We start from the raw sequence: 23,652 nt of genomic DNA, 5'->3' as shown, positions 1-23,652 counted from the left end.
TCTATCACCCAGGATTTGTTTCTTTCCTAGTTGATGACTTACAGTAATTTTTGTCTCATTGCTTTCTTCTTTGTCTGCCTACATGAAGGTAGGAATGCTGAATGCTGTTTTATCCCCAGACCCCCGAGGTTGACACAAAGAAGCCAAGAAATTAATATTTATTATATGGGTGGGGTAAGAGGAGGAAAGGAAATCAAGCGGAGGTCCCTGGATATCCTTAAATGGTGAGACATAGATCATAATATTACTAACTTCCCTAAATAACCTGTTATAGATCTAGTTTTCATGAACTTATGAAATCTCCATCTTTTCACCCTTTCCATCTCAAGGAAAACACATAAACTCCACATGTTTACTGTCTACTGTGTGAAAGTACTACTTCCTTTTATGTTCTTACATTACCTCTACTGAACCTTTCTTTGTAGGAGGAAGGCAAGAAAAAGAACTGGCAGAGTAGATATGCAAGGGGTGCTTAATCTAGCTTTTATTCTAGGATTCTGTGAACAAGTCCATGTTTGCTTCCTGACAATTTCACCCCGTGTGGGTGGAGTACACACACGGGGACCCCAGAGAAGAGGCTAAGTGAACTCCTCACATGGCTTTTCTGATGCCTCTACTGACCAACTAGGCTCAGATAAGATGATGACAACTATCATTTGCCATGGGCCCTCCCCATTCATTTACCTAGGAACCGTAGAACTACAATTCTTAACCATTTTCTTGTTTACTGTCTGTCTTTTCCACATGACTTGAAGGTTTATAAGAGAAGAATCTTGGCTGTCTTGTTCACAAACCCCTAAGACATTTTAGGCCCTACTTAACAATAGTCAAAAACAACAACAACAAATGGTAATTATGTACTGCCTAAGATTCTAGACAAAGACTAAGGATTTATTCCCTACTAAAAGAAAAAAATAACCAATGTATTATTCCTCCATGATGAGGTAAGGCTTTGTCAGACACTCCCCATCATATATTTACATAGTTCTGAGTAAACACAGTTCAGGTTCCACCCAAAAACTGTTTAAGTTTAGCCTAACATCTGCAAATCCATAAATCACACTGACTATGAGGATAAAGGACCTCAATAAACTACCCAGTCCTTGAATGAACCTATTTAGCAAGAGGAGAGTCAACACGTGTGGCAGATTCTATTTCCCAAAGATAGCCACACCCATACTTCCCATCCCACATATTCTTCTTAATGACAAATGAGGCACAGGCACTCCTCCACTAGGCAGCGGGGTCTATGCTCCCTCGAACCTGGCTGAACCACTGCAACTGCCTCAACCAAAAGAACATGGGGAAAATAATATGCATGACTCCAGAGGCTAGCTCAGTGTCTCTGTCTGTCTGTCTGTCTGTCTCTCTCTCTCTCTCTCTCTCTCTCTCTCTCACACACACACACACACACACACACACACACACACAACACAAAACTGGACAGCACACAAAACTTCCCCAAGGTCTCCAGTGTCTGAGCTCCTTGGACTTGAAGAAGCTGAGTCAAGCTCTTCGGCCAGCTGCCACTTTCTCCCTTAACCATCCATTTCATTTGCACAGAGACTGAAAATAAAAACTTTCCCTTTTAAACAAATTCTTTTTGCCAGCTTGCTCACTCTCAGGAAAGCCTCATTTCAGAACTTTTTGGTTTTGAAAACCAGAATAGGGATTATTTTACCTATATGAGGTCTCTCTTAGGCCTGTCTCAACAAACTATATCAACCAAACCCAGAGAGGTATTCTTTTAATGAGAAAAATCCTTTAACTTTCAATATTTAATTGAAAAAAATCTACTATCCCACATGGGTTTCAGCATCAGACACACAGAAGTTCAAGTATCGGCTCTGTCAGTTGTTAGCTGGATGACCTTGGGCAAGTTATATGACCGCTCTGTACATTAGCTTCCTGTATCTGTAAAAGAAATTGAAAAATCTTCAAAGGATTGTTATAACAATTAAATGGGCTTATTATAGCTAACACTTGTAAAGTGCTTGCTATGTGCCAGGCACTCTTTAAGTGCCTGAAGGTGCTCAGATAACTCTGTGAAAATCAAATCTTAATTACAGCATAAGTACAGAGACTCAAACTCAGTGAACTCAAATAACTCATCTCAAACTCACTTTGTAATGTATTTTGTATTACATTACCAAATAAATGTAAACTTACAAGATACATAAGAATTGTCTGAAATGTTTGTTAAAATGCAGATCCCTGGTTATACTTCAGAGATTTGAGTCATTAATCTAGGATGGAGTCCAGGAATGCACTTTTTTTAACCATATCAACACTACTCCTTCCCAGGTGATTTTAGGAAATCTTGCCCTAGAGATGCTGGTATACATATCCAGACCAAATAAGTCATGATGGCATAAAAAGACCATAAGCTAAGAGTCAGTGGTATGAGTTCTAGTCTCAGCTTTGTCCCTATCCAGTTCTACAGCTTTGACATGGTCACTTAACTTTTCTGAGTCTGTTTCTTAGTCTGTATAATGAAAATTTCAGACTAGATAATTCCAAAGCTGTCTCTTTTTCCAAAGTTGATCCTGCAACATGACTACTAGACACAAGTCCCTCAAACCAGCTTGTTCTGTGCATTTGTAGCAAACAAAATAAGAACTATAATGTACTAAGCCCCACTATATACAAGACACTCCAAGATGCTTATGAATTCATTTAATTATTTTTAATGGTCACAACTATCTTGAAATGTAGGCATTATTGTCCAAGATGATAAAAGCAAAACTCAGAGAAGTTCAACAACCTGTCTGAGGTGGCACAGTCAATAAGTGTGGCTAAACCTAGATTCTATCCCAGGTTTACCTGACCTCATACCTGCATTAGTATATCATTATGCCTTTGGCCATCTCACTATAAAACTAACTTCCTTTGTATTTCTTTGTTCGCTCAAAAGGTAAGAACAATGAAAGCTTGGCTATAAGGAAGAAGAAAAATGCAAAACCTATTTCCTTGTTAAGGTACCATACAAACATTACTACACAATCAATCAGTATTTTACCCTTAACTTTTTTTTTTTTTTTTTAAAGACAGAGTCTCACTCTGTTGCCCAAGCTGGAGCGCAGTGGCGTGATCTCGGCTCACTGCAACCTCCACCTCCTGGGTTCAAGCAATTCTCCTGCCTCAGCCTCCCAAGTAGCTGGGATTACAGGTGCCCACCACCATGCCTGGTTAATTTTCATATTTTTAGTAGACACGGCTTCACCATGTTGGCCAGGTTGGTCTCAAACCCCTGACCTCAGGTGATCCACCTGCCTCAGCTTCTCAAAGTGCCAGGACTACAGGCATGAGCCACCGTGCCCGGCCTACCCTCAACATGTCATACCTGCAAACACTCAGATTGCTATCTGCCAATACCCCTGTAGGGAAAAATGAAAGATCTGATTACTGTGAAACTATGTACACAAATAACTATTCTTTTGTTCCGCTTCCATCTGAAGCAATGTGAGGGGTAAAACTGTTCTGTATTGCTTGAGTTAGTCCTAAGAAAAGAGAACGAGCTGGGGTATAAATATGTAACTATTCTATCAAGGCTGCCGATCCAGAATCTCATAAACCATGACGCCCAAAAAGGAACAAGAAGAATCGGGGATCTTACGAAATACTCAATACTGATTTCACATTCAAAATTATCTTCTACTGTAGAGAAAAGATAGGACTAGCTTACTCTTAAGCTCCGCAGCTGCACAAAGTACCAAAGGGCAAGTACAGGGCACAAGGCAGGAGAAGCAGGCGCAACTGGCCACTGCAAGCCTAAAAGGCAGGCCTTCTTATCCTCTCCAAGTGAAGCTAAGTGAGACCTGAGAGCAACGAGACACCAAGTTAGAATGAAGTGTTCACTACGAGAAACCCAGGGTGGGTGGTAGAAGAGGAGAGCAGAAGTGAACACAAAGCACTGAGGCTGGTCAGAGGGAGAGGGTGAAAAAAACAGAATTTTGCCAAGATCTTTCTTCCCTTCCTTAATTCCTCTCATGGGAAGAACAGAACTTTCCAATAGAGTATCCTCCACTGAGCTGAGAGATACAACGGGAAACTTTCTCATGACGTCTACCCTTTTGTTTTCTCTTGCCAAGTAACTTACAAAGGAACCTAATCCCAGGCCTTCTTGCCTCCAAACTTCATTACTTCATCCCAGGAACTCAGAGGAAAAAATTGAAAGAGGATGAGGTGGAGAAAGAGTACTGACTACAGAAGTTCTAGAAATTTTAGACAAAAACTGTTTTGGTTTCCAAATGTGTTCTGTGAGAGATTTAAAGGGTGCCTGAAAGACAGACACATCAATGGGGTAAGTAACCCAGGAAAAAACAGGATTTGAAATCTGAAAAATCTGAGCTCTGATCTCAGCACCACCTGGGCTACTTCCTAGCTACCTGACCTGAGGCAAGTTACATAATTGTCCTTCAGTTTCCACGTCTGGAAAGTAGGTACGATAATACCAATCTCATAAAACTATTTTAAAGAATACATGAAATAACACCTGTAAAATGCCTAGTATGGTATCTGATCCAAGGGTTTTCTAAATGGGAAGGGTAGTAATAAAAAAATGAACCATAAAGTCTTATTTATATTTGCAGAGTTTCAAATTCCTTTGAACTGCTCCGTGGGGAGACTAAAACTGGGGTACCCTGCAATTCTACTCCAATCCTTACTCTTCTAAGTAACCCAGAGACAACTTCTGTAAAAACATAGGCCCCGAGATGTCTCAAAATACTCAGTGATGCCAAGGAAAACGATGGCAATTACTTCAGACTGAGTGCATGGGAGACTCTTACTTGAAGCCTTAAACAGAGAAATGAGAAGAGGTGGTCTAATTAGCATAGGTGGACTAATTAGCCCAGGTAAAGGGCTTTGAGCTCCTGCCTTACAGAGTATCTTGAATTCTGGCATTGGGAAAAAGGAACATTTCTTTAAAGAGTAAGTTGTAAATGATTTATATGACTGGTTCATCACCGGGGAAAAAAGCTGTCAGGCTTTAAGGAAGCCAGCTCCTCTCTTCAGAGGGGAAGAATGAACCACAGATTAAGTGAGAAGCCAAAACCCCAGAGAGATCATTAACTGAGTGAAGCAGCAACTTGGCATCATCAGTTCAGAGCCCCTGCCCAGGATGCCTGGACATGGAATTAAACACTAGAGGAGGGAAGTGGGTTGATATCTTACTTTTGCTCTCCAACAATCTAGACACCAAGTCAATGTACATGAATATTCCATTCCCAAGAACCAAGAAAGGGTACCAATGCCCTGGATTCAGATGCCCTGGCCTGGGTTTAAATCCTGGCTCTGCCATTTACTAACTCTGTGAATTATTTCCACTCTGTGTACCTGAATTTCCTAATATATAAAATGGGTGTAATACTAAAACTTAATCTTAGAGGGTTTTGTGATGATTTGATTGTACAAGTTAATAACACAAACAGAATCTAATTTAGATCACAGTAAGTGCTCAATTAAATGAAAATTATTATTATCCGTCTCTTGGTGTTGGTGGCTAACCGCTATTGGGCTTTTATTATGTATCATGTGCTAACCATGAGTTACCTAATTTCGTTCCCCACAAACCCTGTGGACAATGTGTGAAAAGCACTAAGCTCAGGGAACTCCACGAACATAGAAAATGCTCAATAAAAAGGACCCACTCCTTGCTATCATCATTACCAAATCACCAAATCAAATCCAAAACACCATTTCCCTCCATTCTGAAAAGACACCTGGGTAAAAGACAAGTCAAATAAATTGTGAGACTTAACCACCCTATAAGTATCTGTCTGGGTAATATGTCAGTTGGATGTTTTTGATGAGTCAGAGACTCATCTTAGATCAAATAGACTTGATGTTACCTTGACTATTTCACTTTGATAAAGAATGCAAGACCCAGGAGTTAAATGAATGGGGCCACCTAAATACCCTCTTACACTGGGTGTCTAGAGCCAGAAGAAAAAGAAGACATCTCCATACCATTAACTCTACCTCTGATGGGTTAAGGTACAATGTGCTTTGAAGAACAGCCATTCCAACTCCAGAAAAGGTTTCATATTGTTACAGCATTAACTTCAAATCACCTCATGAGATAAACAGAGGCTATTTCAAATAATGAAAGAAACATCAAGAAAAAGAAAATGATTTAGTACAGATCAAACTTGATTCACCAAAGAAAAGCAATCCTTAAAAGCTCTATTTCTGATCGAATCCTCTTCTATCAGATGGAGACAATACATCGCCTACTAGCCCCAGGCATTCTGGCTCTATCAACTGACAGTGTTCAGACATGAACCAGGTGGAGTAGAGCCTCAGTATTATCGAGTTCTGTACTAACAATAAACTTGGTCTACACAGGATCATAGCACTCTTTGGGTGATATGGTAGATTGCTAATGGCCATGTACCTGTAATGCATGTTCCTTTGCAACGTGACTTTGCCATTCCTCCCATCCAGAGTTGGAGGCAATTTCTACACTCTCTGGATTCTGTGATACAATTGAATCCCTTGTGAATTGTTTTGGCCAACAGAATGTGGCAGAAGTGAGGTTATGCAAATTCCAAAGCCTAGGCCTCACGAGGCCCAGAGCTTCCACCTTTGTCCTTTTGGAAAGCTGCCCTGAAGCTGCCATAGCATATAGATGGCCAGGATGAAACACCACATGGGAAGGGGCCCTGTGGTCCCACCCATGAATGTAGCTGCACAAGTGAGCCCAGAAGATGACAACAGAACCACCCAGTCAATCCACTGAGTCACAAGCAATAAACACTATTGTCATCTTTGGTCTCAAAGGCTTGGAAAGATTTGTTATACCATAATAGATAAGGGATACAAGTGGATGAGCTAGGGCTTTTGAATTTAATTTTTAAAATAAGTTTCCAAAATGATTAAAAACTTATCTTAAACTCAACAGGAGGCAAAATCCAGGTTGCTGGAACTCAGGAAGAACCATGGCCTTAGGAGAGGAGGGAAGGGCTAGAGATGAGATGGAGCTTTCCAGGATGCTAATAATTTTTATTGCTTGGCCTGGGTTGCAATTACATAAGTGTATTCACTGTGTGATAATTTATCAAGCTGTGCACTTCTGAGCTGTGTACTTTTCTGGATACATGCTAAGCTTACATTTAAATAGTTTAAAATAAGCCTCCTCTTGGCAAATCTCTTTGAGAAATAGGGGTATGTAGCTAAAGGAAATAAATTATCAAGCTCATAATATTTTGTCCACTAATCAAAATTTCCTCAGAGAAGCACCCCGATATCACATACACAAATGTAGTTTAAAATGGAACATGGCTTATTAAATATCAGTATGTTTCTTTCTTGCTGAAAGCATGACTGTCCCACTTATGAGTCTAAAGAAGGACCCAAAATCCCAGAAAACTTACCAATGCCAAGGTCAACATATTTCCAAGTGGTAGTTTGAAATTTTCGTGTTGTTTCAGGAAGACGATATAAATTACTTACAAAGTAAAAGGTCCTCAAAGCTCCCACACTTCTGGGTATGTCTCTCTTGGTAGATTACACAGACTCTATAGGGGTAGTGGCCACATCTCATTCTCATCTCACTGTCCCCAGGCCTCCACCCACAATGCCAAAGCCAAACATGACCCTTGCTCACACAGAAAGAATTCAAATTATCAGTGGTAGGTAGGACGTCCCCAAAGCCCTTAAAAATGCCTGTGCCCTTTGACCTAGTAATTCCACTTCAAGGAGTCTGTTTGAAGGAAATTATTTTAAATCGGGGGAAAAAGTACATACAAAGATGTCCATCATATTTCTTAAAATAGTTTTTAAAAACTTACAAAGGAAACACTCTAAATGTTTAAAGTTAAGAGGTAAGAAAATTATCTTACATCTGTAAAACAGGAACAGTACACACACATTTAAAAATACATGAACATGTTTTTTAAAAAACATTTTTTAAAAAAGGAATAAAAGGGCCAGGCACAGTGACTCATGCCTGTAATCCCAGCACTTTGGGAGGCTGAGGCAGGCAGATCACCTGAGGCCAGGAGTTTGAGACCAGCCTGGTCAACATGGTGAAATGCCATCTCTACTAAAAATATAAAAAATTATCCGGGCGTGGTGGTGGGTGCCTGTAGTCCCAGCTACTCAGGATGCTGAGGCAGGAGAATTGCTTGAACCCAGGAGGCGGAGCCAGAAGCTGCAGCGAGCAGAGATCGTGCCATTGCATTCCAGCCTGGGCAACAAGAGTGAAACTCCATCTCAAAAAAAAAAAAAGAAAAAGAAAAAGAAATAAAAGTTCTCTGTGGTAAGATTATGAGTGTATTTCATCCTACTGCTTTACAAATTTTCCATATTATACTTTTCAAATGTTCTACTGGTACATGTATTTTTCACTTCTTTTATACACTTCTTTTATAATCAAAAATTTTTTAAAGTAAAAAACTAGAAAAAAGTTGAACTGTGTGGAGCTGAAAGATAATTAATATTATAATCTATTCCTTACATTGCTTGCCTAGATCATCATTTCAGCTATACACGTGTCTTGAGCATCTGAGCAGATTCAACTCCCACTGAATCATTTCTCTTTCTTTCCTTCTAAGATATTATCTTTGTAAACTCAGTGCCTAACACAGTGTCTTGCTCTTACATTTTGACCAAAAGCTGCAAGATATCAGGGCAAAGACAGGGCGACTTACCTAAACTGTATAACGGCAGGGGCCACACTTCCTTAGATGTCCTGTGCCAGGCACACAAAGACCCACAATAAGTGTTTGTTATTTGTATTAGTCAGCTTGAGCTGCCATAAGAAAAAGAACTTTATTTTCTCACAGTGCTGGAGGCTGGAAGACAAGATGAGGGTGCCAGCAAGGTCAGGTCCTACTGCAGGCCCTCCTCCTGGCTTGCCTTTCGGCTGTGCACTCACATGACCTCTTCTTTGTGCATGTGTGCAGAGACAGAGAGAGATTGAGCACGTGCCTTCAGCTGCCTCTTTTTATAAGGACACTAATCTTATCATATCAGGGCCTCACCCATATACCCCATTTAATTGTACTTAATTACCTCTTTATAGGCCCTATCTCCAATTACAGTTATATTGGAAGTTAGGGTTTCAACATACAAATTTTGGCTGGGGACACAATTCAGTCCATAGCATTTATTAAAGGGAAACTGGTAACACTTCACTCTCCAGTGGACCACTAAGTTGACATCAAAAACAGACTATTATCTGTGACCATCTGAACAACAGCATCCCTTATGTCCACTGACAGGATATATCAAAGGACATGTGTACAGTTTTGGTATGTCTTCATAGTTTAATAGACAACAGGGAGCCAAGGGAAGATTTGGGGGTGGATATGATATGGCCAAACCTGTGCTTTAGGAGGAGTGATGAGGGAGCAGTAAATCTGATGCAAACAGAGACACACAGGAGGTAAGAAGCCATTGCAAGAGTCAGTCAAGCGGCTATGCAGGTGCTGGCAGGAGGAACAGCTATGTTGCAACAAGCAGAGAGAGAAAGGAAAAAGCAGATGCAAGGAGAATCATCAAGGTTGAATCCATGAGAAATTGCTACCCACTGGATAATGGGAGATAGAAAAAGCAGCGAAGTATTAAGGTAAAGGGAGTAGGTGGTGAGAGAAGGGCTTCACTATCTAAAGACCCAGGGATGGGGTGGGTGGGAGGTGGGGAGTTGGGAAGAGAAAGAGAAGGAGGAGGAGGAGAAGGGTTTGGAGGAGGAGGAGATGCTTTGGAGAAGGGAGGGGAGGGTGGCTTGCATTTAAGACATCTTGGATCTGAGCTGACACGAGACATCAAGGCAGAGGTACTTAGGCATGCAGTTGGAAATGGATGTATGGAACCTAGAAGTCAAGCGAGGGGTGAACATCTGAATTTCATCCACAGAAGTAAACAAGATAGCTGATAAAACCTAAATGAACTGAGCACAGAAACTCAGAGATTGTCTTCTGTGGACAACAAGGAGAGAAAAGGAGACCAAAGAGCAAAGGAAAGGAGACGAGGAAAGGCCAGAGGGGTGGGGGGGAAATAAGAATAACACAGCGCCACAAAACCCGGAGAAGAACTGTTTCCAGGATGGACAGAGTGTTCAGCAGCTGAACGAGGTACAGAGATATCAAATGACTGAGCACAGAGTATTCAGATCCGGCTCCATTGAGATCAGTGGAACCCTTGAGAGAACCAGCTCAACAGGGTGGAGACAGCAAATCAGGGAACCACAGAAAGCAAGAAAGAAACAGACACTAACAGGCTGAGTACCTATGTGTGTGCCAGGCATTGTGATCGGAATTTCATATGGATTATCATCTTTAGTCCCCACAAACACTCCTACAGGGTAGGTGCTATTATAATTTGTATTCAGGGCATTTTGTGTAAAACTTAATAATGAAAGGAGCTCATCTGCAAGGTCATATTTGCCTGTCTGAAAAAAACAAACCTCTCATACATATTTTGACGTAGCTATGGAGATTTGAGAGGAGGCATGTAGGTGGAATCAGATATCAAGGAAAATGATACAAACTGAGAGAGGGGGATATGGAGCAGTCTGGCTGAGTGACTAATCACAATGGTCAAAGTATTTACAATGGCAAAGAGATGAACTTGACTCCCAGAGGCTACACATTCTGTGTGCGTATCTGTCTGTCTATCTCTGCCACAGGAACTGCTTGGGAGAAAATATACAAAACCATGCTAGTCTGGTCATTTGCCCCAGTGAAAACTGATACTATCGGTAACATTTTTTGAAGACTGTTTTTTTTTAATCCACCTGCACAGCTATATTAATTAAAGAGTGCATTGATCAGATCATTAATTTTAAAAGTCAAGTCTTCACTCAGAGGTCATCACAACTATGGAAAAACAGACTGATTGCCATAATGTACTCTCAGAAACATCCCAAACCTGTGGAAATGTAACACAAATGGAAAACTCCTTCGCTTCCCCTTCCTATCCTCCACCGCAACTTATCACCACAAAATAATTTTTAATCATTGCCGTAGTCACTCTCAATTGCACCAATTAGAAGATATATAAATCACCTTACTTTTCTCAGCCAGGTATTTAATCCATACTTGATAGTAATGAGGTATTTTATTAGAACTGTTCAAAAACAAATGCGAGCAATCCCGAGCATGCAAGAAACCTGAATAATAGCATTTCAATTGGATTTACAAACCCACAAATCTGTGGATGCTATTTGACATTTATTGAACATGAATAACATCCCCACGTGCTGTGTTCCTGAGGCTTGGCCAACATTCTAGGGAAATGACTTAACTCACACCAATAAACTTGAAAAGGTTCACCCTGGACCAATATTTCCTCACACCAAGTGCCCCTTCCTACTATTCTCATCAGGTCGAAAACATCCACGATTTAGCCCTCCCCAAAGTAACAATGGTTAAAAAGGCCTGAGCTTAAACGTAACCTCTGCCACTTCCTAGCTGAGGGAAGACGGCAGTGGGAACAATGACCATGCTCTGAATCAGCTCATCCCCTGCATGATGAGAATGACACCATCCTCAGTGTCATGAGCTGATAACATTAGGCCAATATGGTGGATAGCAAAGGGCACTGGAGACAGCCAGACACACCTGGGTACACACTCTTTGTTCACCATTACCTACTTGATCAGGTGACACTGGGTAAATTCATTTCCTTTAGCTTTTCTGCTCTCTCTAATTACACATCTAATTTTAGCCAATTAGCCTTGAAATTTTTGGTTTGTTTTAATCCACCGTGGCAAGCAGGCCACGGAGATAAACACCAATTATATCACACTGCACCTCACCCTCTCCACAATGGTGATGTGAAGTGCCCTCGGCTCTGCAGATCTGTAGCTTTTTGAAGTTATTAATGGTGAGAATTGTAACAACCATCCACAGAACTGTTCTTTCTTGCTAATTTGGGTGGAAAAGAAGGTGATCTCACTCTCATTATGATCTACTAAGGGGGAAAAGGCCATTGGAAAACGAGGTTTATTCCTATTGACAAAAGTTTCAAAGAGACCTGTGTGATGCATACATGGGGTGGCCATATCCAAACAGACAGTTTTGGGAAAGGGGGCACTGTTAAAAATCATGCTGTGATGGCAGGTGTGACCCAGACGTTTTGTCATCCTGTGCAGAGAAGATGATGGTATACAGCATTCTCTCTCCCTTCTACCAAGTGTCAACCTCAGAAATCTAGAGGACAGAAAGGTTACAGAAATTTCAAAGCCTCCTCTCCTTATCACCACCAGCCTTTCCCTGACTCAACAGAAGCACATGCCTAACCAGCACTTACTAACCTATTTAATCAAGCTGTGCCTTTCTTTTGAACACAGTGGCTAACTTCCAATAACACACCAATAGTGAGGACCAGGAGCACACAGAAACACTTAAATAGGTGAAACAGATATGCAGGCCTTCTAGCTGATTTGGACAGAGGACAGGGTCAGGCTGCTGGAGGAATGAGGGGACCTGGTGTGTGTCAGAATCGCCTAGCACACCAACCCGTCTTGTTAGAGGAGGCAAAAACCAGATTTGGGCCACTCTACACACGGGCCAGGTGGCAACTCTCCCTGAGCATGTGGAAAGAGTTGCCAACCCCTCAAAATATAGAGACAATCCCCCACATGACAAGTCCTTGCCGAACCAAACAACCCCAATCACAGCAACCGTCCATCACCAGTACCCTGCACATGGTTGATGCCTCATTGGGGCAAAACCTTTCTTCTTAAATTATTCCAAAGACACACAGTATTTTAGTTACAACTAATTATCAGGAAAATGAAAGCAACCCCATGTGAAGGCAAAAACCTTAGGGGGAAAAGAATAATACATGCTTGTTAATTTCCTTTTCCAAGTTTTTCCTTTAATTTTCATTTTCCCAACCATTTTAGAATTGACCAGGAAGGACTCTAGTTTACCACCTATGTTGGGCTTAAAAGAAATAAAAAAATCTTAAGTCATAATGACTCGTTTTGTAGTGCATACGCTGTAAACCCATCAAAAAAAGAAGAGAAACGACACAGGTAAAAGTAGAATCGTACAGACTGTAGGAATAATCTTTCAGCTACAGTGCACTCAAAATCTTTTCCATAAGAAAGGGTGGAGATGTCAAAGAGGACAACAATCGTAATTTTTAACAGATACTTCATCCCCTGAGTATTGTTGTTATTTCATACAATCTGCCAGTGGCTCCCAGGGAGGTCCAGGCTGAGGGCCCGATAAGGAGACAGTTCCTGCCTATGGAGGAAACTTGATCCAGGGAAACTCAAAGCAAAGCATCTATTCCCTCTGAATAGCGTGCGTAACTATTCCCAGAATGAACCATCTACTAGTCCTACTTCAATACTTGGAAGACCAAGAAAAGCCAAGGGAACAAAGACCAGGAAGAAGTGTTGAAAAGGGCTACAGGGCTACAGCAAAAACGACAATATTTGAAAAATAAAAGCAGTATCTACACTTCCTGGCTGCCAGGAGAATCATTAGCTGTAACGGCTGACATTTATTGAGCATTTACATGTGCCAGACACTGTTTGAAGCACTAAGGGTATATGTATTAATTAAGCTAATTCCCCCAAAAATCTTGACAGGTAGGTCCTTTTTCATCTTCATTTTGGAGGCGAGAAACCTAAAGCAGCTTTTAGACTTGGGTCACCAGAGGGTAAAGCAGAAGAGCCAGGAACAGTCTCCCACATTAACTCAATAGCCCATGCCACTGACCTCTATATGTATGCCTTGATTATCTGTCACCTGGCTGGTGAATGAGGAGGTAAGGACTAAACCCCAGGTCATCCTGGCCCTAAAGCCCATGCTTTTAACCTACACTCTACACAGTTACCTAAACACTCACTGGTCATGTTGCCCCAACCTCAACCTCCAACACCACCACCACAAATTCTACAACCACTAATAATAAAGGGCATCATTTATGCAGGGCTTGCTGTGCCAAGACAACTTTGGCTTGGAGGCATTAAGCTGACTCAGCTCCCAAACTAACATGCAGTGGAGCCAGGACCTGAGCCCACATCCAGGGGACTCCTGCGCCCAAGCTCTCGATCTCTCCTGCAGAGGCCACAGTTGTAGTAAGACCATGACCACAGGACACAGGGCCATGCCACAACCAACCATGGAGGCCAACACCAGAGGTGGCTGTCACAGTCACTGACTCATTCCCCGGGTCTCACCCAGCAACTTCCGGCTTTTCATTTGACAAAAAATAGGGTTAAAAAAAAAAACAGAAGCTCAGTTTCCTCATTCACAGCAGATGAAAAACAGCCAACCCAAAGGAAATGAGAGGCACTTAGTGACAATCTCAGTGGCCACAGGTGAGGTGACAAGTGACACAAAGAAAGAAAATGAAAATCTGAAAATACAGATTCAAAATTGTATCAATGAAGCACATAATGATAGGTCTGAGTCATCCAGAAAGATGTTGGCTTTTGCTCAAGCTTCCTCTGTTTTTAAAAGCAGGGAAATGCCTAACTTGGAAGCCAGGTTTTTATCAAGTATTTAAAAGTTTTCAAGTCTTGGCATTTGAAATAGTAGCAGGCAGGAGGTCTTGGTGGAGACAGGCACAGAGGACAGCAGACTGACCTGGGCTTTAGTGCTGAGAACTAGATCGCACCTGGTGATGGGGCCAGGGACGCAGGGAATCGCCCCACCTCAGGGGTCTCTAGAAGGCCCTGCACCTCCCACCACTAAAATCCTGTGAGGGAGAACATGGTGTGGCAACAAGTCACCTGCCAGACATCCCTGGGAAGAATCCTGACTCTCCTACGGACAGCCCAAGCCTAGTCTTCTCACCGTGGTGATAATAACCCTCGTGCTAGCACGTAGTTGAAATTCAACAAATGGCTATCCAATAATTGAATGAACCTGGCAACTCTGAAAAAATTACTTACCCCTCTTTAAACTTCAATTTCCTGCTCTGCAAAATGGGTAGTATGACAATTCCTAACATGACGGGATTGTGGTAGGGGTTAAATGAGTTAACTGTGTACAGCGCCTCCTCCACCCCTGGATATGAGTCTTACTCTACCATGACAATTGTATGGACAATCTTCAGTTATCTGGAAATCTGACATAGGAAGCAGCCCCGTTCTCTGATAATAATTGACAGAGGAAGCATCAGTTCATTAGTCTGTTAAATATATAAGAGACAATTTGATCACATATCATATTCCCCTCCTCGAAAAATAATTCCCAGATTCAACACTGTCTGACTGGTCATTAACACTCTTGTGAGACAGAAAGCTGTTCTAATTCTATCAATGAAGCACAGAGTAATTTTCCCTGGGTCAACCAGCAAATCGATAACAAAATCTAGGTCTTCTGTCTTTGCTTCCTCATCATCTCCCCTCGGCCACCAGAAACTAAATACCCACATGCATCATGTGCAGAATTCCACAATTCCCAAGCCAGCACACAGCAAGGGAAAGGCAACATTGTCACAGGCAGATTCTAAAACTGTGTTCTGAGGGATTCCGCCAAGGACACCTATAAATGATACTTTCTGGCTCAGGAAAAGTTTCCTGCTGTCTGATGTGGAATCTCCACTGGACAGAAAGGCCTTTTTAGAATAACTTCGGAATATTGGCTCTTAATTACTTGCCTGTTCCTTGAGTCAGTGTTGGCAGCTTAGCTTTTCAAAAAAAAGTCCTGCATGTCCCAGAAGGAATTTATTGTCCCACTAAGGAATTACAATAGAAAAAAAAAAATCCCTTTGAACTTCAGGTGGCCTGTGGGCAGGAAAGAAATTAAATCAAGGAGCCTGTGCTGCTCAGAGTGGTGACACCCAGACAGTCCCCAAGGACAGGCCGTTAACATAGGTCCCCTGCTGGTCTGGACAATGAGAAGGAGACCAGCCTTCAGGCTCCTCCTTCTCATCTCCATAACCTCATCCCCATGTGCACCTCAAGCAGGAAGGGCACCAAGACCTCCAGCCCTCCAGCAGTGGATGGAAGGGGGCCTTTGTCCCCTGTGGCCACCTCCTGAGTTGGTTCCCAACTACCCTCTTCCTCCACAAGGACCCCTCTTTACTCTATAAGGATGGCAGTAGTAGCAATAGCAACAGTTACTATTACTAACATAGAGCATGTGCTGTATGCTAGGTATTGTTGTAAGCACTTTCAACACATAAGCTGGTTTAAATCCTTACAACTATCCTGTAAAGGAGGCACTGTTATTACCCCCAAGATCGCATAGCAAGAGAACAGTATGCTTCACAGCTGCCTCTACTACTTATCCCAGCCCACTTTCCAAGCTTGAAGTAGAGGGGTCCTCTTGTTCTTATATATAGGAGACATGAATAATTATAATGAATGAAAAGAGTTGCTGGCCCATTTTCACTAGTTGCCCCAATAAGAGTTACCAGGCTACTTTCTCCCTTCTCTGCCAGAAGTAGCAGAGGACAGATGATCCTCAATAAATACTCAACATTTGCCAGATTCTCCCCAACTCCTAAAGCATAGTTCCTGCACATTTTGCTGAAAACCTAGCCCCTTCTATGGCACTCTTGGTACCCTGCCCATTAATAAGGCTACCTAGGAAATCCTATTATTGTCAATGCATTGTGTTTGGATCTCTCATTCACTATATGTTAAGTCCCACAGAGACACAGCTGCAGGGACCATTTTCTGTGTGTGTCTCGACAGTTAAGCACAGTGGCAGCTGGCAGTCTCACCTCCTACCTTTGCTGGCTGTGTAATCAACCTCCTTTTAATCCTGCCGAGCTCCACGCTGCCTGGCACCAGAGGCCAGAAGCTGCACACAGGTAATAATTTAACAAATCACCTGTCTGGCTCTCCTGCCAGGACACCCACTCCGGAGCTTATACAGCTGCTGATGCTAGGGCTGCAGCCTTGCCTGTGGGATGTCAGCTAAACCAGTAAGTACTGAGGCCTTGAGGACCACACACTTCCAGCTCTGTCCTGTCTTAGAGGACCAGGGTGTGGTGTTTGATAGGGACAACCCTCAGGAACTATGCTTCCTACTCCATGCTTAGCTCTTGGGGATTTTTTAATATTCCCATTTTGGCCAATGCAAGAGCAACTAGCAAGAGCTGCACTCAGCAAGCAACAACACAACAACACATCCTCAAGAACCTGGATTGCAAGAACATCCCAGGACACAGCTGTTAAGACACAGAGCATGGGAAGGCAAACTGCAGCAAACGTACACACACACACAACCCACACACGCACACACAAAAACAAACTGAAACTCATAGAGTGTTCCACAAACAAAAAACTATGGTGTGAAACCCATTGTGGAGCTGGTCCCCAAATGTGCATGAGTCACATCCAGCCCTGGAACACACAAAAATAAGTGAAGTCGTCGCCAAACTTTTACAGTACTCATCCATTGCTTTGCTGTTTGTCTATAAACCACTGAAAGAAAAGATCTTTTCAGGTTTACAAATAAGATGACCACTTTTAAAAAGTGAAAATTCTGTCATGACAGGCATTACAAGAGAACAAATCATTTTACCCAAAGCAGTGGTAGAGAGAAGTAACCTAAGGAAAGACTGCCTTTAAATAGCCATCAGCAAGCTATAATCTGTCAAAAGCAATTATTGCCATCAAATACTTGTTAACACACACACCGTGACATTCATATTTCAGTAAGACAGCAGGACACTGATTTTTAGTAAAATCTAAAAAAAAATATATGTTTCAAACCAGACTCTTGGTCCTACACCTTTGAGGAAGGAAACAGGATTTTTTTTCTTATAGTACTTGCTTATGATCAGTGCTGTGAGATTAGTTTGCCACTAACACCAGCAAACAGCAGAGTAACACAGTTTGTTCCAAAAACAAAAAGAGTGGTGTATAACGTCACAGAGTCCCAAGAGCCAGGCTTTAGGGTGGACAACGGGAGAAGTGGGAACACATTCAGATGTCTGTGGCTTTATTTCTGCAGGAGGAAGAGAAAAAAGCACACAGAAGGGAAGGGCACACTGAATGAAGGGAGGAGCACCAGGCACTGGGGTAGCCGACATTTGTAATCTGCATATACTGATCATGTTAGAGGAGCCATGCGGAAGCCATGGCCTGCTGCTTCCTATCGCTTTCTATAGGTCAGTGCCCTTACCTGAAGAGAATTAAATGCTCATGTGTTTAGCACAAGCTTCCAAGCCAGAGGCCCAAGGGTCCAATCCTCAGCTCCACCCTCACCAGCTGAATGACGCTGACCAAGTTACTTTATAAGTTTCCTCAGCTGTAAAACGGGAATAGTGATGCCCCTTGCCCAATAAGGTTGTTGAATTACACAACGAAATGTATTTAAAGTGCCTATTTGATGGTAAGCACACAATAAATGATAGCTGCCATTATCAACATCATTCATATTTCAATAAATAAGGGCTCACTGATGAACCAGTACAGTTATTGATCCCTAGATGGTTCATCCATCACTCAGCAACTATTTACTGACTGGTCTTCCATGTGCCTGGCACCAGGCTAGAGGTTAGGGATATAAAAGAGAATAATATGGGGTTTAGCCTTCAACAACTCCTCCACTGGGGAGACTGTCATATAACCAATATAGTGTCCAAGGTTCCAGATGAAGACCACTAAGAAGCACACACAATTCAACAGTTCGAATACTTTACTGTAATTTATAATGGGCTTTAATTGTGACATGAGTATACATATATGTATGGTGTGTGTGAACACACCCACACGGTGAGATATATACGTGTGTGTGTTTATATTATACATATACATATATGTCAGTTATATACATGGTATCTGATAAATATGTTCACAAACACTGTGTGTGTGTATGTGTGTGTGTGTGTGTGTGTATCTCCAGTACCATATTATACTTGTTTCCTATATAGGAATTATACTGAGATTCAACCCTGCAGATCTCTTGCCAACACACCCACAGAGAGTTAATGTTCAACAGTGAGCTAAAGTTCAGCATTAACTGGAGAAGCTGCCAGATCAAAGCACGCCAAAATGAAGACAGCCTTCCCCTTTCGAGATTAACAGAACCCAGCATGTATGTCACCAGAAAACACACAATCACAAAACGAAAGATGCTGCATTTATTAACTGTGAGTCTGAGTCATCAGGCAGCACTCTGGGCAAATGTAAGACTAAACTGCCCTACTGTTGATGATTCATCAAAAACTTAGTGTGATAGAAAGATGGAAAGTGGGCCAATTCTAGGCAAAAGGCAAGAAGCAGAAGAAAAGAGACCAGTAAAGACTGCTCCAAGGTAACCATGACAAGTTGAGAAGCCAGTGCAATCATTTCCTTAAAACCCACCAATGAACTCTTAGAAGAAAGGCTTAATGGGGGATTGGAGTATGTTTAACAGGTTAATAGTTTGTCATCTCCAACTTTTTATTTCCCTCAAAGGGCTGGGTCAGCCCTTTATGGCCAACCTAACAGCTCATGTCAATTGACCTACATAGGTCAAAAAATCCTTTATCTAGATCTGACTCAATTTATAATCAGCTGAGCATCAATACTTAAGGGGCAAAGATGAGAACTATTACACTTACCAGAGGCACCCTACTTTCTAAACAAAGCTGTAAGGAAACATGGCTTTTCTTAATAAAAATTCCTCCAACACAGAGTTGGCACTGGAAATTAACTCACCAAACGGGAAGGGTTACTCAGTCCAAGTGCTTCTCAAATTTTAATGTGTACATATAAATCACCTGGGTATCCTGTTAAAATGCCAGTTCCAATTCTGCAGGTACCAGATAGGGCCCAAGATTCTGAATTTCTAACAAATTCCCAGACAATGCTGATGCTGCTGGTCCAGGAACGATAATTCCCAGCCATGGCCCAGCAATAAAGCATTCCCCTTGCTGTAAGGCACCTGTTCAGGGTTACAGATGACTCTGAGACTATAATGGAAGTCAAGGACTCTGCTACCCAGAAAAATGCATGAGTGCACTTGCAAGTTTTCCAAACTCTACTATGGGCCATCAAAGGAACCTCCCACCTCTGTAAGGCAGTCCATGAAATGCCAAGTTAAAAAAAAAACAAAAAACACTCTACCTTAGGAAGCCTGCCAATTACTGCTGCCAACACCAAACTAGCTTGGGGTGGAGTGGAGAGATGCATCCCTTTGATCACTTTGGCCCATGTGTGAGTAATTCACCCTCTCTTCTCTTGGTCCACAGAAACATAGTTAAGATGCCTTAAAGATAGGGAATAATAAAAGGAAAATAAAAACAGAATATCAAGAAGCTCTGTAATCTGTCTCTAAGATATAGTTTACTCATCTTCCACTTGAGTTCCACCTCAAGGAGTCCTCATTCCTGGCATCCTGTCTGCTCTAAGTAGAGCAAAAGCTACTTAATCCTACCACAACCTGGCACTGCCTTCCCAGGTAATTTGATTTCTAGTGGAGGTGCAGAGGCAGAAGGCTAGTCATCTTGCTGTCCTACCTAGTTACCCTCAAAGTCTGAGTTTCCTCATCTATGAAATGCAATTAAGAATAGACTCCACTTCGTAATGTTCTGGGAAAAATAAGAAAATGCATACGTGATGTACCTGACACACTGTAATTGCTTTAAAATGTTTCATTCTTATGTTTTATTATTATGGCCTTTATGAACACGCAGAGATCAGAGATCATGCAAAAGAAAAGGCTTTTGTTTCCTAAACGGAAGAGTGTAACTGCTGCTCTGCATGTCTGGGGCAAGGTCCAGCTCTGCCCATCCCACTGCTGCACAGATACACACCTGCTGTCTGAGAACCATGCTGGAGGCCATCACAGCTGCTCACAAACACTTGTGATTGTCTCTCTCTAACACTGAATTGAAGTTATTCCACAGCCTTCAGCTCCAGGATGGCAATGTTCAATATGAGCCTTAGGTGTTTTTTGTTTTTTGGTTTTTTTTTTAAGCATCTTGGACTAAAAAGATCAAACCCAACAACAAAATGACTGATCAGAGAAAAGAGAGCGACCTAAGAAACCCTTAATAATCTGTGATATAAATTTATCTAGAAACCTTTTGTCCAAAGATCTCAAAAATTCTTGACAAGAAAGTTTTAACCACTGCACAACAATCCTAAGGAAGTTGGGATGGGTCAGAACTGAATTCTCAACGTTGGGGTCTCCTGAATCTCTTGATAAGCAGTGTTCCTCAATGTGAGGTCTGAGAACCACCTGCACTTGTCATCTAAATGCACGTGAAATGCACATTTGTGGGTTCCATTTCCACGGCTACATCAAAATCTCTGGGGAAGGAAATTGGAATCTTTAATAAATAACCCTCAGAAAGTTCCAACACTAAATTTCTAAACCAAGCAATGACTCACTCTCCCTCCTCCACAAACGATGGCAGAAAGGTAAGTAAATTCGAAACATTGTCTACAACTTTAAGGGCTTCACAGGCCTCCTGAAGTCTTCCCATGGGTTCACAGGTAAGAATCTCTGGTGTATGCAACACCAGTCAGGGCTTCTCAACTTTCATCATTCAATCATCCCACCTTCACTTAAAAAAAAAAATCAAATCCATACTATTTAAATTTTTATAAGAAACTCATTATTACTTACGTCTATAATGACATTTCCTGTGTAATGATTGTGAAATTGTAGGTTTGATCCTTAGTTGTTAAGTTTTCCAAATGAAGCATATAATTATCAGTAAAAAATATTGTGTCACTGTACACCTAAAATCATCTCCCCTATCATATATGACTACTCTTCCTGTTCGGGAAACATCGGTTTGTGTAATCCAGAGATCTGGAACCACATGGGGATTTTATGAGGCATGCATGGCCTGTGATGCGGAAGGCTGTCTATTCTGGTAAACTCCAGAAGGCCTACCAGCCTCAGTCTGCATATGCCTGGCAGAGTAGGCTATGGGAGGAGAGGGCTTTCCCTCCTGCCAGAAGGCCAGAAAATTATGCCACCTGTGGGTGTGACTGACTTGTCCAGGTGCCCTTTTTATGACCTGTTTGCCCCATTAGTGAGATGAAACATGCCCACCCACCCACAGTCCAGACTCCCCACTGCAGGGACCATGGTGGACCTCTGACCTATGGGGGGTCAATCTGCTTTTCTTCGGGGGAATTTGTAATTAGGGCACAGAGGAGCTTGTTAATTGATGCTGGACATGCAAGCTGAGGAGTTTTTGAATTGGACTGGGGTGGCCTCCTTCTGCCTTGTGTGCGAGCTGAGGCAGAAAACCAGTCCATAGAGGCAAGTAAGAGAAGACACCAGCTGTCCTAGAGAAAAAGTAGGTACAGAGACATCCCAGCACCCTAGCAATAAACTTTTCTTTAGCTGGTTTGAGCAGGCAGTTTCTCCTTGCAACCAAATCACCCCTAAGACTCACTGTGCTGCACAGCTCTGGCTCCAATGTCCAGGTGGAGTTGAAGGAAGGCTGGAAGTTGGGTGAGCACCCTTTCCAGACACACCTCAAAAGAGAGTAGGGCTTGAACCTTATCATAGGGGCAGGGAAGGGGGATTCTAATGTGGGTCCCCTCCACGTTACTCCAGGTGAGAGGTGCCACAAGAAGGAGCGAACAGGAGGGTCCCTGGAGCTCCTCCCTCCTGCTAATGGTGGGGAAAGAATGACAACAAACACAGAGTACAGTTACTGTGTATGTTAGCATGTGGATCAGGCTCTTTACAATTGTTACCTCAGTTTGCTTTTCCTGAGAGCCCAATGAAGGTGGTAATGTCATTTTCCTCACTTTATACATGAGGAAATGAAGACTTGGAAACACTAAGTGATCTCCAAGGTGACGTAGCTGATAAATAAAAGATCCAAACTCCAGAGTCTGAGCCATCTCACTACCTTGTTTTTGATTAAAGGACAGGACAGAGACCCCAAGTAGACCTACTGTCTGAGTGACAGCAAATGGTGCAGACACCAAAAGGTCCTCCCTCCAGCAGCCCTGTCTCCTGTGCTAGTCCCTCACTCCAGCCAGCAACACCACACCTATGGGCACAGCACCAAGAAATAAGGGTGTGCAGAGGTAAGAGGCTGGGGGAGAAGCTGTGCCACCTGACCAGGGCATGGCTTGGCTGGCCAGAACAAGGCCCAGTGGAGCCTGGCTTGGACCCAGATCACAGACAGAGGGTTAAACCACAGTGACTTTTTTTTTTTACAATAATTGGTACATGGCATCCTCCTTTGTGGTTCCACATGGCACAGTGGAAGGAAAGATACACTTCCAGGCCAGGCAGAACTACGGAAGCCTGCCAATACCCAAGCTGTCCCAACTCCTAACAAATACTGGAACAGAAACTACATTTCTGGTGTTAGGACTGGATGACATGCTAAGAAAGAGAAAGCAGAACCTAATTACAAGCCCAGAACCTGTTCTGACACCCTATTATTCATATCTCATTTCCAAAACCTGAAGCTCAGAGAAGACAACAAACCTGTCAAAGTTCACAAATCAATCACAACTAAAACTCTGATTACCCAAACTCCAAGTAGATTTCAGGTTCTGTCCAGGAATTTTAAGTAAGGCTCCCGAGCTTTTCAACATTAGTATGGCTGGTCCTATAAAAATAATGCTGATACAACCACTCCACCATCTCCGCAGTAGGGGCGAACAGTGCAATTTGGCAAGTACGATGCAAGTATGGATGTAACGACTGCTCCTGGCAAGTCACTGAGGCCAGCACTGAAGTTGTGCTGATGTGTCCATACCACCTCATGAGAGGTGGGTACTTATTACATGGCCACCTCTCATCCCCCCAC

At 42.4% G+C, this 23,652-nt stretch overlaps 1 protein-coding gene across 48 annotated transcripts in view; it reads right to left on the bottom strand.

Annotated features, from left to right (window-relative positions):
- The window catches only part of ARHGAP26 (Rho GTPase activating protein 26), an 840,200-nt gene that overhangs the window by 384,165 nt on the left and 432,383 nt on the right, over positions 1–23,652 (bottom strand). For 3 of the 48 annotated variants that reach the window (XM_077937287.1, XM_077937284.1, XM_077937276.1), the window contains exon 1: positions 7,377–7,594. The exons of 44 other annotated variants lie outside the window; for them this stretch is intronic. Coding sequence is in view for 1 of the 4 variants with exons in the window: in XM_077937271.1 (XP_077793397.1) it covers positions 7,456–7,552 (97 nt within the window). In the remaining 3 variants the exon portion in view is untranslated. Of the gene's footprint in view, positions 1–7,376; positions 7,595–23,652 lie in introns of those variants that run through there. One more of the 48 variants, XM_077937271.1, reaches the window with a different exon arrangement.

This window comes from Macaca mulatta, chromosome 6, assembly GCF_049350105.2.
Source record: "Macaca mulatta isolate MMU2019108-1 chromosome 6, T2T-MMU8v2.0, whole genome shotgun sequence".
In the NCBI taxonomy this organism is placed as follows: Eukaryota; Metazoa; Chordata; class Mammalia; order Primates; family Cercopithecidae; genus Macaca; species Macaca mulatta.
The sequence above is the reverse complement of the archived record's forward strand: the minus strand, read 5'-3'. Positions and strand labels throughout refer to the sequence as shown.